This window comes from Choloepus didactylus, chromosome 1, assembly GCF_015220235.1.
Source record: "Choloepus didactylus isolate mChoDid1 chromosome 1, mChoDid1.pri, whole genome shotgun sequence".
Classification (NCBI taxonomy): Eukaryota; Metazoa; Chordata; class Mammalia; order Pilosa; family Megalonychidae; genus Choloepus; species Choloepus didactylus.
In genome coordinates this window covers 109,966,689-109,981,869 of record NC_051307.1, presented here as the reverse complement: position 1 = coordinate 109,981,869, position 15,181 = coordinate 109,966,689, and the positions used below count along the sequence as shown (strand labels likewise).

General features: G+C 37.3%; 1 protein-coding gene across 4 annotated transcripts in view; it reads left to right on the top strand.

Annotated features, from left to right (window-relative positions):
• Nucleotides 1-15,181, top strand: part of ATP11B (ATPase phospholipid transporting 11B (putative)) — a 165,966-nt gene that overhangs the window by 48,429 nt on the left and 102,356 nt on the right. For 3 of the 4 annotated variants that reach the window (XM_037839789.1, XM_037839793.1, XM_037839796.1), the window contains exons 3-7: nt 90-179; nt 2,008-2,088; nt 3,282-3,389; nt 3,591-3,719; nt 4,335-4,438. In XM_037839789.1, coding sequence (XP_037695717.1) covers nt 90-179; nt 2,008-2,088; nt 3,282-3,389; nt 3,591-3,719; nt 4,335-4,438 — 512 coding nt within the window. Of the gene's footprint in view, nt 1-89; nt 180-2,007; nt 2,089-3,281; nt 3,390-3,590; nt 3,720-4,320; nt 4,439-15,181 lie in introns of those variants that run through there. The other variant, XM_037839800.1, reaches the window with a different exon arrangement.

Genomic DNA, 15,181 nt, shown 5'->3' with positions numbered 1-15,181 from the left:
ATTTTACTTTTATATTGTTATATCTGTATAAAATGCATTATTTTGAAATACTAATTTATCAATATCTCTCTCTTTTTTTTTTTTTTTAGTATACTGTGTGGAATTTTGTTCCAAAAAATTTATTTGAACAGTTCAGAAGAGTGGCAAACTTTTATTTTCTTATTATATTTTTGGTTCAGGTAAGTTTTATCACTCAACAGATTGTTAAGAATTTGTAAACATGATTTCTTTTAAAAATGTCTTAGAGGAAAATTATTTCCCAAAATAAATTAATATAAAAAGAGTGTTCTGCAATGGTCTGTGGGATAAATGCCCAGGTTTCTTTACTCAGGATTTTTTAGAGCATTTCATATACTTATACGTATTTTGACTCTCTGGAGGGGAAATTTAGTATGCATTGTGTTCTAAATCATATGACCATGGGACCATTTTTTCTCTGGTTATTTTGGGATTAATATTTCACAGAATACAATGATCTAAATCACATCTAGATTTCTAAGAAAATAACTTATTAATTTTGAGATTAATTATATTTTGTTTCATTATAATTGTGTCTGCTGTAGTGCTGATAACCATCTATCTAGGCCAAGAACATGACCTTTCATATGGTCTGCCTCAGAATATAAGTATTTTGGCTTTGGATATACAGCATACGTGTTTTGGCACATTTCAGTCTTTTGAACCATTTTGTACAAAATAAATTTACTTTTGGCTTTTAATTATTTTAATTTTTACGAATCTGCATGTTTATAGATTCTTTATCAAAGAGACCATTTTTTTATTCCTTAAGTCTGTGTCCATTATAAGCTGTTTTGACAGTTTCTTAATTTTCATTGTTCTATGTGTGTGTGTGTGTGACTGGATGGAGCCAGGAATATTTGTACCATTGGCTACAATGATTTTTGTATATAATATTTGTAATTTTTTTATAACTTTTATGTCAAAGTCTCAAGAGAACAGCCTATGAAACTTGAGTATAAGTCAAAAACTGATGGTCATTTTCTTTTAAAGATGGTATTTTTTTCTGATAACAATTATCAAGAGTTCTATAGCCTCTTTCACTGTGACGTTAAATTGTATTTAGCTTTTCTCTTAATAGAACCTGGGATTTCAAAAGAAAAAACTCTTCAAGTAATCAAGTAATCATTTTAAAACTTTAAGAAACATTTACTCTCTTAAAGAATTGCTTTCCTTCATGAACAGAGAAGGCACTTCTGATTTTCTGTCAATAGAACATTAGCTTGGTTCTTGGGGAAGTGAGGAATTTACACTAACCTTATCCATATAACATGCATGCGTCCGTGAAATCGCTAGCTAAAATCAGGAATTTAGCTTGCCTGTGGAATAGAAAAAAAATTTATTGGCTTATACAGAGTAATGGAACCATGTTCTAACTCAACAAACATAATTATTGCAAATGTTTCTTTAGTTCTTTAGCAATTTATTGAAACCTCAATTGTATGATTAAGGTTATGGTTGCAGCATCATTTTCCTAGTTATACCTCTCTGGTTCTGCTGGGTATACCACAATAACTGGTGGAAAAAACCTTTCCCCTTATCCCATTACTAAATCTTTCTGACTAGTATAGAATCTATTTTGTATCCCAGGGTAAAAATTAGTGACGGACTTTTCGGCATTTAATCTAGATGTATGAAGAAATGTGAATCGAGATCTGAGCAACTATAGCTCTGCTCCTAGGGAAATATTGAAGAAAACCTTAAATATCCTATGTGTTAAGAAAGCAGAGTGATTGAGTACACTCTAGCAATACATTTAGGCATGTAGTAGATTTAAATATTTTATAAAACCCATATAATAGCCAACAAAGTGAAATTGTGGACTAAACTATGCCTACTGCATAATATTTCTCTATTATTTTTTGCTGTGGACAAAAATATACATTTTGCATATTACTCATGGAATTCCCAATAATAATGAGATTTTAGATGTTAATAGTATGACATATACAATATAAAAATATAATACTCTGTACTTTTTTTATCTAGCTTATGATTGATACACCTACCAGTCCAATTACCAGCGGGCTTCCATTATTCTTTGTGATAACAGTAACTGCTATAAAGCAGGTATGAAGTGCTTTCTATTATTGTTGTTTACCCCCAAGCTATTCAGAAGTTGCTAAGTATTTCCACTCCAAAGTAACATTTATTGAAAAATAATTTCCCTGAGAAATAAAAAATCTTGTTCATATGGCACATGGTAAAGTTAAACTGAGGCAGCTGCTCTCTATTTTAGGAAGCTGGTGACCCATGGATTGATTACTATTGTTAAAATATGTTGTTACCTGACATACCTAAGGAACACCCAAAAGCGAGCGTTGTACATGTACAGATTTAGATACAAAACATTATTTATTATGATCATTTTTGTAGAGTTTGGCGGTATTTAAAGGAAACACAGTTCTAAAGGGGTATGTTTTAGGGAATGAAGCATGTTAACAATAAAAAATCTTCTGGCATGAACATTTGAGAATAAATATTGTGTAGTATTTTCAAACTTTTTTACAAATTCCTTTGGTGAAAGTGATCTTTACATAAAGTAGTACCCTAGAGGAACTAGCTTCAACCAAATCTTAATGGACATTAAAGTCTAGGTATAAACAGGATTATTGGAAACACATCAAGTAAGAAAGAAAGAAATTCATAGAAATGTCATGTCCAGATGGTTGCCATTTCTCGAAAGATCTTGGTAGGGTCTGAGTATACGAAATGATCTCTTTTGAGAGAATTATTTGAATTTTCTCTTGTAAATATGATACATTTCCATTTTATAAGGTTTATGGACAAGGAAATAAAATTGACAAACATTTTACGATTCTAGAAAAAAGTATATTTTTTGTTACTTAAGAAGGATAAGAGGAGCCCAGAAGAGAGAGACAGGCTGAAGATATAAATTACAGAATTATCAGCCTATCTATGATATCTGAAGACATACAGATAGAAGAAATGGTAAAGGGTGAGAAAACAACCCCAAAGGTCACATTGAAGAAGCATCCCATAAAGAAATTGAGAAGGAATAGATAGAGAGGTATAATGAAAACCAGGAACATGTTTATCATGGAAAAAAACAAGAGAATAGCATATTTCCAGTAGGAACTAATTTCGAATACCTATGAGTATATGCATCAAAATAGGCTGATATAATTCTGGTCAGTGAGTGTTGTTCTGAATTTTTTATTTATTTATTTATTTTTCCTCACTTGAAAAAGTATCTTCAGTTATACTGAAAAGAGTACTTTTTATTCTTTGGCTGTTTACAGGGATATGAAGATTGGTTGCGACATAACTCAGATAATGAAGTAAATGGAGCTCCTGTTTATGTTGTTCGAAGTGGTGGCCTTGTGAAAACTAGATCAAAAAATATTCGGGTATGTGTCTGATAAATAATAGAAATCAATTATACTTTGATATCATAGCACATAATTCTAATCTGATCATATTTTTTTTTAAAGTCTGTTTCCTACATTAAAATTTAAATGTGGTAAAAAGTTGCTTGTTTAGAACTGATTAAAAGTTAAGTCCTTGCCTTTTAAAATCTGTATATTCAGTTTTTCCAAAATTCTTCACAGGTGGGTGATATTGTTCGAATAGCCAAAGATGAAATTTTCCCTGCAGATTTGGTGCTTCTGTCCTCAGATCGACTTGATGGTTCATGTCATGTTACAACTGCTAGTTTGGATGGAGAAACTAACCTAAAGGTTTGTTTATGGATATGTTTGAGTGTTGTTCTCAGTGAACAAAACTTCTTTGGGATATAGTGATTGTTTTCCTTTGTTTAAAGTAATGAAGTTTGACCTGATAAAGGAGAAATTTTTTAAATTACTGAAACTTAAAATTGTGAAATTAAAAAAAAAAACACTAATGTCATAATATTTATTTCAAAGGTATCAACCTCACATAGTTGAGTCAATTCATGTTAAAGAAAATTGGAAAGTTTTTTTACGAAAGATATAATCTTATATCTTGTTTATATGGGACAAATTTAAATTTTCTGTTTTCAGAGTACAATCAAGGATGAAAATTCGTATTTTTTCTTTTTACAAATAATAAAATGCTTATACTGAACCTTGAGCAGTGCAACTATACATACAAACTTAATTTCCGTATGTGCAAATGGCCTCTGTAGACAAGTAACTACATAAGCTCTGTTTTCTCCTTATATGACTTAAATTCTTCTCTCTCTACTCTGCTGTCTAATGAATGTTCTCAATTACAGTATGCCATGATTTCATATGTAAAAGAGACTTAGCATAGATGATATCTGTGGTCCCATTTGAATCGTGAAATTGTGCAATTCAGTCCTTTTTTTCCAGACACATGTGGCAGTTCCAGAAACAGCAGTATTACAAACAGTTGCCAATTTGGACACTCTCATGGCTGTAATAGAATGTCAGCAACCAGAAGCAGACTTGTACAGGTATGATGTGATGTTCAGCATACCCATTTCCTATTCATTTTTTTTATTGTGAATTATAACATTTACATAGAAGTGATAACTTTCTGAGTGCAATTTAATAAGTAGTTAGAGAGCAAATTTCAAAGAATGTTATGGGTTACAGTTCCACAGTTTCAGTTATTTTCTTGTTGTGAAATATAACATATTTACTTAAAAGTGATAACTTTCCAGTGTAATTTAATAAGTATTTAGAGAGCAAATTTCAAAGAATGTTATGGATTATGGTGCCACAGCTTCAGTTATTTTCTTATTGTGAAATATAACGTGCAAAAAGTTGATAACTTTCAAAGTACGATTTAACAAATAGTTATAAAGGAAATTTCCAAGAATGTTATGGGTTACAGTAGCATAGTTTATTATTTCCTTATTGTGAAATACAACATATACAAAAAGGTGATAACATTCAAATTACAATTTAACAAGTAGCTACAAAGCAAATTTCAAAGAATGTTATAGGTTACAGTTCCACCATTTCAGTTTTTTCCTTCCAGCTATTCTATTACCCTAGCAACTAAGAAAAAGAAAATTATGTAGAGATACAGTATTCATACTCCCTTGTTAAATTCTTTCTTGTCTGTTCCTATCCCTTTCTCTAGTTTAATCACTTTCCCAATCTTCAGGCACGTCTAGGCAGTGACCACCCTAACCTGTTCTTGTTGAAAAGGGGTATCAACATTATTAGAAAAGGGGATGCAACTGGTTGATGTTCTTGAAGAAGCTGTTGCCTCTGGGTTTGGGGACTTGGCTGGCATAGGAGCTCTCTGAAGAATTTAAGTTTCTGAAGAATAAACTTAGTGAGTGAAACTTTTATAAAGTATAAAGTGGACCCAGGTATTCTTTAAGGTTTTCAGGACTACTGTTGACTTGGGCTTATCATACCGTGGCTATTTGGAATATTTAGCTGGAACTTGCATAGTAACCTCCAGGACAGCCTCTTCAATATGTTTGAAATCTCTTAGCCAACGAAACCTTATTTTGTTGCTTCTCTTTCCCCCCTTTTCATCAAAAAGGCATTCTCAACCCCTTGATGCTAAGGTCAGGCTCATTTCCAGAATCCGTGTCACATGTCTCCAGGGAGACTCACTCACCTGATGGGTCCTATCCCATGTCAGGGGAAGGGTGATGAACTTATTTGCAAAGTTGGGCTTAGAGAGAGAAAGTCCGCATTTGAGCAACAAAAGAGATTCTCTGGAAGTGACTCCTAGACATAATTACAGGTGGGTTTAGCCTCCCCTTTACAATCATTAGTTTAACAAAAGCAAGCCTCAAGATCGAGGGCTTGACTTATAAAGAAGGGGTTTCCAAATTTCACATAGCATATGTTCTGTCCACGATAATCAATCAGTATCTCACATTATCATCACTTAGTTGTACACTCATCGTTACTCCATTTTAAACAATTCTCATGACCCAAACACCCCATAGCTCTTTTCAACCCTAAATTATTTTTGTGCGTAGTATTTGTGTGGTACTAGTGAGGTATTCCTATTAATTATAGTCCCTAATATACAATAGGCAGATTTTTCCCATACACCACTCTGTTGCAGACTCTCTGTACCAGTATCATACCATAGAAGTATATCAAGCAAGCACGTATCTGTATTTGTAGTACTGATCTGTGGGATACATGCCTTTAAATAACCCTTTCAATCCTGTTCACCTTCAATGTGGCTCTGATACTTATAATCCCATTAACAAATAAGCAACACCCCTATCCATTTCCAGACTTTTAAATTCACCCTCATTAACATATCTGAACATATTAGGTTATCATTCCCCCTTCATTAGCTTCTGTCTATCTCTAGGTCCCCAGTATTCTACATTATAAGACATTGATTTTACATTGTTCAGGAAATTCAGGAGTGGTAACATAAAATTTCACTCCTTTTGTGTCTGATTTATTTCACTCAGCATTATATCTTCAAGGCTCATCCATGTTGCCATGTTTCAGGACCTTGTTCCTTCTTACTGCTGCATAGTATTCCATCCTATGTATATACCACATTTTCTTCATCAACTCGTCTGTTGAAAGACACTGGGATTGTTTCTATCTCTTGGCAATTGTGAACAATGCCACTATGAACATCTGTGTACAAATGTCTGTTTGTGTCACTGCTTTCAGGTCTTCTGGGTATATACCAAGAAGTGGAATTGCTGACTCGTAGGGAAATTCAATATCTAGGTTTCTGAGAAACCGCCAAACTGTCTTCCACAGCGAGTGTACCATTATGCATTCCCATCAGCAATGAGTAAGAGTTCCAATTTTTCCACATCCTCTCCAGTACTTGTTGTTTCCTGTTTGTTTAATGGCAGCCATTCTTATTGATGTGAGATGGTATCTCATTATGGTTTTGATTTGCATTTCCCTAATAGCTGGTGAAATTGAACATCTTTTCATGTGTTTTTTAGCCATTTGTATTTCCTCTTTAGAAAAATGCCTTTTCCTATCTTTTGCCCATTTTATAATTGGGCTGTTTGTACTACTGTTGTTGAGTTGTAGGATTTCTTTATATATGCAGGATATCAGTCTCTTATCAGATATATGGTTTCCAACTATTTTCTGCCATTAAGTTGGCTGTCTCTTCACGTTTTTGATGAAGTCTTTTGAGCACAGAAGCTTTGATTGTGAGGCATTCCCATTTATCTATTTTTTTCTTTTGTTGCTTCTGCTTTGGGTGTAAGGTCTAAGAAGCTACCTCCTATTACCAGGTCTTGAAGACGTTTTCCTATGTTATCTTCTAAGAGTTCTATTGTGCTGTCTCTTATACTGAGGCCTTTGATCTACTTCGAGTTAATTTTTGTACAGGGTGTAAAATAGGGGTCCTCTTTCGTTCTTTTGGATATAGATATCCAGTTCTGCCAGCCCCTTTTGTTGAAAAGACTGTTATGTCCCAGTTCAGTGGATTTGGGGGCCTTATAAAAAATTAGTAGGCCATAGATCTGGGGGTCTATTCCGAACTCTCAATTCGATTCCATTGATCAATATGCCTATCTTTGTGCCAATACCCTACTGTTTTGACCACTGTGGCTTTATAGTAAGCTTCAAAGTCAGGATGTGTAAGTCCTCCCACTTCATTCTTCTTTCTTAGAATGTTTTTGGCAATTTGAGGCCCCTTTCCCTTCCAAATAAATTTGATAATTAGCTTTTCCAAGCCTGCAAAGTAGGTGGTTGGAATTTTGATTGGAATTGTGTTGAATCTGTAGTTCAGTTTGGGTAGAATTGACATCTTAATGATGTTTAATCTTCAATTCATGAGCACGTTATATCTTTCCACCATTTGGGTACCCTTTGATTTCTTTTAGTAACCAGTTTGTAATTTTCTGTGTAGAGGTCTTTTCCATCTTGGTTAAATTTATACCTAGGTACTTGATTTTTTTAGTTGCTATTGTGAATGGAATTTTTTGTTTATTATTGCCTCTTCAGTTAGGTCATTGCTAGTGTATAAGTACATTACTGACTTATGATTTCTCAGGATTTTCTAAATATCAGATCATATCTGCAAAAAATGACAGTTTTACTTCTTCCTTTCCAATTTGGATTCCTTTTATTTCTTTGTCTTGGTGAATTGCTCTGGCTAGAACTTCCAGCACAATGTTGAATAATAGCAGGCATCCTCATCCATCCTGTTCCTGATCTTAGAGGGAAAGCTTTCAGTTTCCACTATTGAGTACTATGCTGTCTGTGGGTTTTTTGTATTTGTCCTTTAGCATATGGAGGAAGGTTCCCTCAATTCCTTCCTTTTGATGTGTTTTTATCAAAAAGGGATGCTGAGTTTTGTCAAATGCTTTTCATCATCTATCAAAATGATCGTTTTATTTTTCCGTTTTGAATTGTTAATGTGTTGTATTACATTGATTGATTTTCTTATGTTGAACCTCCCATGCATGTGTGGGATGACCCCCACTTGGTCATGGTGTATAATTCTTTTAATGTGCCTTTGGATTTGATTTGCAAGTGTTTTGTTTAGGATTTTTTCATTTATATTCATTAGGGAGATTGGCCGATAGTTTTCCTTTTTTGTAGTATCTTTATCTGGTTTTCGTATCAGAGTGATACTAGCTTTGTAAAATGAGTTAGGTAGTGTTCCTTTTTCTTCAGGTTTTTGAAAGTTTGATCAGGAATGGTGTCAATTCTTTTTGGAAAGTTTGATAAAATTCCTGTTAAGTCACCTGGCCCTGGGCTTTTATTTGTAGGTAGATTTTTGGTGACTGATTGGATCTCTTTGCTTGTGATTGGATTGTTGGGTCAGTCTAGGTTGTTCATGTGTTTCCAGGAAATTGTCCATTTCCTCTAAATAGTCTAACTTGTTGGCGTACATTTGTTCATTGTATCCTCTTATGTTTTTTTTTTATTTCTTTGGGATCTATAGTAACTACCCCATTTTCATTTCTGATTCTGTTTATTTGGGTCTTCTCTCTTGTTAGCTTTGTCAGTCTAGCTAAGGGTCTGTCAATCTAGCTGATCTCAAAGAACCAACTTTTGGTATTATTTATTCTCTCTATTTTTTTGTTCTCCAACTCATTCATTTCTGCTTTGATCTTTGTTATTTCTTTTCTTCTACTTGCTTTAGGGTTAGTTTGCTGATCATTCTCTAGCCTCTTCAGTTGTTCAGTTAAGTCTTTGGTTTTAGCTCTTTCTTGCTTTTTGATGTAGGCATTTAGAGCTATGAATTTCCCTCTCAGCACTGCCTTCGCTGTATCCCATAGGTTTTGGTATGTTGTGTTCTCATTTTCATTTGTCTCTAGATATTTACCTATTTCTCTTGCAATTTGTTCTTTGATCCACTAGTTGTTTAGGAGTGTTTTTTTTAACTTCCATATATTTGTGAAATATCTGGTCCTTTGGTGGTTGTTGGTTCTAGTTGCATTCCATTATGGTCAGAGAATGTGCTTTGAATAAGTTTAGTGTTTTTAAATTTATTAAGACTTGTTTTGTGCCCTGGCTTATGATCTATTCTAGAGAATGTTCCATGAGTGCTAGAGAGGAATGTATATCCTGGTACTTTGGGATGTAACGATCTATATATGTCTTAAGTCTAATTCATTTATCATATCGTTTAGGATCTCAGTTTCCTTATTTGTCCTCTGTCTGGTTGTTCTATCTACAGAAGAGAGCGATGTATTGAAGTCTCCTACTGTTGTTGGTTAGTCAACATTTGTCTCATGTACTTTGGAGCTCCTTGACTGGATGGATATACATTTATGATTATTTCTTCTTGTTGAATTGTCCCTTTTATTAATATACAGTGTCCTTCTTTGTCTCTTATTACATCTTTGAATTTAAAGCCTATTTTGTCTGATATTAGTATAATTACCCCTGCTTTCTTTTGGTTGCAGCTTGCATAGAATATTTTTTCCAAGCTTTCGCTTTGTCTCTTTGTGTCACAGGGCCTAAGATAAATCTCTTGTAAACAGCATATTGATGGGTCATACTTTTTAATCCATTTTACCAGTCTGTATCTTTTAATTAGAGAGTTTAATCCATTTACCTTCTTTGAACCAGCTGTCTTATCCTTTGGTGTTTAGTTGTCAGATCTATTTTTTTTTCCCCTTTCTTTTTTTCCTTTAAGTTACCCTTACTAATACTCTTCAATTCTGTGCCCTTCTCCAGACTTCTCACTCCTTTTTTTTGTTCTCAGCCAGTAGAGCTCCCTTTGGTATTTCTTGCATGGCAGGTCTCTTGTTGACAAATGCTCTCAGCATTCGTTTGTCTTCCTCAATTTTGAAGGAGAGCTTTGCTGGATAAAGAATTCTTGGCTGGCAATTTTTCTCTTTCAGAATTTTAAATATGTCATACCATTGCCTTCTCACTTCCATGGTGCCCACTAAGTAGTCAGTACTTTGTCTTATGTTGTTTCCCGTGTATGTGGTGAATTGCTTCTCTCTTGCTGCTTTCAGAACTTTCTCCTCTTTGGCATTTGCCAGTTTGATCAGTTTATGTCTCAGAGTGGGTTTATTTGGATGTATTCTATTTGGAGTTCATTGGGCGTCTTTGATTTGCATATTTATGTTGTGTAGAAGGTTTGGGAAGTTTTCCCCAACTATGTCTTGAAACACTCTTCCTAGCCCTTTACTCTCCTCTTCTCCTTTGGTGACACTAGTGATTCTTATATTTGTGGCATCATGTTTTCCATCATTTCCCTGAAATCCATTTCACATTTTTCAGTTTTTTCACCATTTGTTCTTTTGTGTGTTTGCGATCAATTGCCTTGTCCTCTAGTTCTCTCATCTTTTTTCTGCCTCTTCAAATCTGCTGTTGTGTCTCTAGTATATTTTTAATTTGCTCAGCAGTATCTTTTATTTCCATTAGATCTGCTGTTTTTTAATGTACTCTTTCAAATTCTTGTTTGTGCTCTTCTAGAGTCTTCTTGATGTCCTTTATGTCTTTAGCCATATTGTTGAAGTTGTTTTGGAGATTTGTGTGTACTTTTTTAATTAATTGCTCCAAATTTTGTCTCTCTTCTGGCTTTTTAATTTGTTGGTCTGACTTGTCCATATCTTCTTATTCTTCAGGTACTTTATGATTTTCTGTTGGCTTTGGGACATTTGCTTATCTTGGTAAGATTATTTTGGGATATGCAGGATTATTGAGCATTTATATATAATTTGGCAGAGCTACAGCTTGCTGGAGTGCACTTTCCCTGCCCTACCAGCAGGTGGTGCTCCTGTGCTGCCTCCTACTCTCAAGCCAGCCTTCCCCCAACTTCTCCCATGTGGTGGTTGGGGTCCAAACCGGGTGGGAATCCAGTCAGTTCACCAGTTCTCCATGTGCACTGGGAACTGCCTGCCCTGGGGGTGGGTGGGCTGGCCCTGTGCAAGTCAGCAGGTTATCCACTCAAGGGCATCCTCCACCTCAGATGTGCCCTGCCCCCTACCTGCCACGCACCCACGAGCCTCTGGTCTGTGGTCAGGGCTCCTGGTGCTTCCTGTCCCTGCTTCTTTGCCATGCACCCCCTGGACTTCCATGGGAGGAGAGTAAATGTGGTCAATACTTGTTCACTGCCTCCCGGGAACCCTCACAGGAGCTCCCAGGCCTGTAGTTGTGGATGATTATCTTCCCAGCTAATTGTTAAGCTGGGTGCACAGGATTGGGGAGTCACTGCTCACTCCCTTGCCTAAAGGCCATCTCACCACTACCACCCCCAGGTGGTGTCCCGGCTGAACATAATCACCCCATCCCTCGAGGTGCTGTCTCTTCACCTCTCCATCCACTTCCCCACCACACACCACAGGAGTCCCTCTATGGCTGCTCACACCCTGAAATTGCGGTCCCGAGCATCCTCCAGCCCCTCTCTAGTTTCGTTTATGGAGAAGCCCACTCCGCCTCACCCACTACGCCATCTTCCCAGAGTCCTCCCTATTCATTTGTTTGTTTGTTTTTTAAAATTCAGTTTTTTGAGATACATTCACATACCATACAGGCATCCACAGTGCAGTCGGTTGCTCACAGTAACATCGTATAGTTGTGCATTCATCACCACAGTCAACTTCTAAACATTTTCATTGCTCCAAAGAAAAGATAAAAATAAGAATAAAAATAAGAGTATAAAAGAATACCCAAAGTATTCCATCTTCCCCCATCCCACCCTATTTTTCATTTAATTTTTGTCCCCATTTTTCTATTCATCTTTCCATGCATTGGATATCCTTATAGCGCATAAGAATACCCTCCAGAGTGACCTCTCTCGACTCCATTTCAAGTCTTTCAGCCACTGAAACTTTATTTTGTTTCATTTTGCTTCCCCCTTTGGTTGAGAAGGTTTTCGCAATCCCACGGTGAGTCCAGGCTCATCCTCGGGAGTCATGTCCTGCATTCCCAGGGAGATTTACACTCCTGGGAGTCATGTCCCACGTAGGGCGAGGGGGAGGCAGTGAATTTACCTGTCAAGTGGGCTTAGAGAGAGGCTGCATCCGAGCAATAAAAGAGGTTCTCTTGGGGAGACTTTTAGGCACAATTATAAGTATTACATCCTTTGTAATAACGAGCTTCATAAGGGCAAGCCCCAAGATCAAGTGCTCAGCCTACTAAGTTGGTAGTCCTCAATGCTTATGAGAATATCAGTAATTCCCCAGGTGGGGAAGTTTAATATTTCCACATTTTCCCCCTGTTCCTTAGGGGGGGCCTACAAATACATTTTTATTCTCTGTCCAAATTACTTTGGGAGGTATCGGGATTTCACACTAATCTGTACAAAGCTATCGGATCTCACTTCTTATTCAAAGTTCCATGTAATTACATTGTTTGAATAAACTGACTGTACAAGTTAAATTATTTAGTGACTGCATGGTATTTTTTTAATGACCATTTTTAATGGCTACGTAATAGTCCAAGTGAATGTACTAGAACCTAACCTTTGCCTAATTCAGTACCTGACTCTTTCCATTGTTTTGCTATTAGAAATATTACATGGTGCCTTATTACAGATAAATTTACCAATTCAAAATCCAGTGTGTGGGTAGTTCATTACTCCCTCCTCTTTGATGCAATTTATTCACTTTACTTCCAAGATACTCACCTCTCTTAGTTTTCCTCCTACCTCACTAGTCCCTCTTTCTCAGTCACTTTTGCAAGTTTCTTGTCTTCTCCTTGACTTCTTTTTTTTTTTAATTAAATTCAGTTTTATTGAAATATATTCACATACCATACAGTCATCCATGGTGTACAATCAACTGTTCACAGTACCATCATATAGTTGTGCATTCATCACCCCAATCTATTTTTGAACATTTTCCTTACATCAGAAAGAATCAGAATAAGAATAAAAAATAAAAGTAAAAAACAACACCCAAATCATTCCCCCCATCCCACCCTATTTTTCATTTAGTTTTTGTCCCCATTTTTCTACTCATCCATCCATACTAGATAAAGGGAGAGTGAGCCACAAGGTTGTCACAATTGTACCGTGTCACCCCTTGTAATCTGCATTGTTATACAGTTGTCTTCAGGAGTCCAGACTACTGAGTTGGAGTTTGATAGTTTCAGGTATTTACTTCTAGCTATTCCAATACATTAAAATCTAAGAGGTGTTATCTATATAGTGCATAAGAATGCCCATCAGAGTGACCTCTCGACTCCATTTGAAATCTCTCAGCCACTGAAGCTTTATTTCATTTCATTTTTTCTCCCCCTTTTGGTCAAGAAGATGTTCTCAATCCCACAATGCAGGGTCCAGATTCATCCCCAGGAGTCATATCCTGTGTTGCTAAGGAGACTTACACCCCTGTCTCCCTGACTTCTTGATGTTAGAGTACCCTAGGACTGTCCTTGGTCTCCTCCCATCTCTATCTGTACTCCCTCCCTTGTGATCTCATCCAGTCTTATGGCTTTAAAGATCATTCACACGGCGGGGCAAGATGGCAGACTGGTGAGCTGTATGTTTTAGTTACTCCTCCAGGAAAGTAGGTAAAAAGCCAGGAACTGCGTGGACTGGACACCACAGAGCAATCTGTCTTTGGGCATACTTCATACAACACTCATGAAAACGTGGAACTGCTGAGATCAGCGAAATCTGTAAGTTTTTGCGGCCAGGGGACCCGCGCCCCTCCCTGCCAGGCTCAGTCCCGGGGGAGGAGGGGCTGTCAGCTCCGGGAAGGAGAAGGGAGAATTGCAGTGGCTGCTCTTATCGGAAACTCATTCTACTGATTCAAACTCCAACCATAGATAGACTGAGACCAGACACCAGAGACTCTGAGAGCAGCCAGCCCAGCAGAGAGGAGACAGGCATAGAAAAAAAACAACACGAAAAACTCCAAAATAAAAGCAGAGGATTTTTGGAGTTCTGGTGAACACAGAAAGGGGAAGGGCGGAGATCAGGCCTTGAGGCGCATATGCAAATCCCGAAGCAAAGCTGATCTCTCTGCCCTGTGCACCTTTCCTTAATGGCCCTGGTTGCTTTGTCTATTAGCATTTCAATAACCCATTAGATCTCTGAGGAGGGCCGTTTTTTTTTTTGTTTTGTTTTGTTTTTTAAATCCTTTTTGCTTTTTCTAAAACAATTACTCTAAGAAGCTCAATACAGAAAGCTTCAAAGAATTGCAATTTGGGGCACGTCAAGTCAAGAGCAGAACTAAGAGAGCTCTGAGACAAAAGGCAATAATCCAGTGGCTGAGAAAATTCACTAAACAACACAACTTCCCAAGAAAAGGGGGGTGTCCGCTCACAGCCACCATCCTGGTGGACAGGAAACACTCCTGCCCATCGCCAGCCCCATAGCCCAGAGCTGCCCCAGACAACCCAGTGTGACAGAAGTGCTTCAAATAACAGGCACACACCACAAAACTGGGCGTGGACATTAGCCTTCCCTGCAACCTCAGCTGAATGTCCCAGAGCTGGGAAGGGGGAGCAGTGTGAATTAACAGAGCCCCATTCAGCCATCATTTGAGCAGACTGGGAGCCTCCCAACACAGCCCAGCAGCCCAGAACTGCCCTGGGGGGACGGCACTCACCTGTGACATAGCACAGTCATCCCTCAACAGAGGACCCGGGGTGCACGGCCTGGAAGAGGGGCCCACTTGCAAGTCTCAGGAGCCATACACCAATACCAAAGACTTGTGGGTCAGTGGCAGAGACAAACTGTGGCAGGACTGAACTGAAGGATTAGACTATTGCAGCAGCTTTAAAACTCTAAGATCATCAGGGAGATTTGATTGTTAGGGCCACCCCCCCTCCCCGACTGCCCAGAAACACGCCCCACATACAGGGCA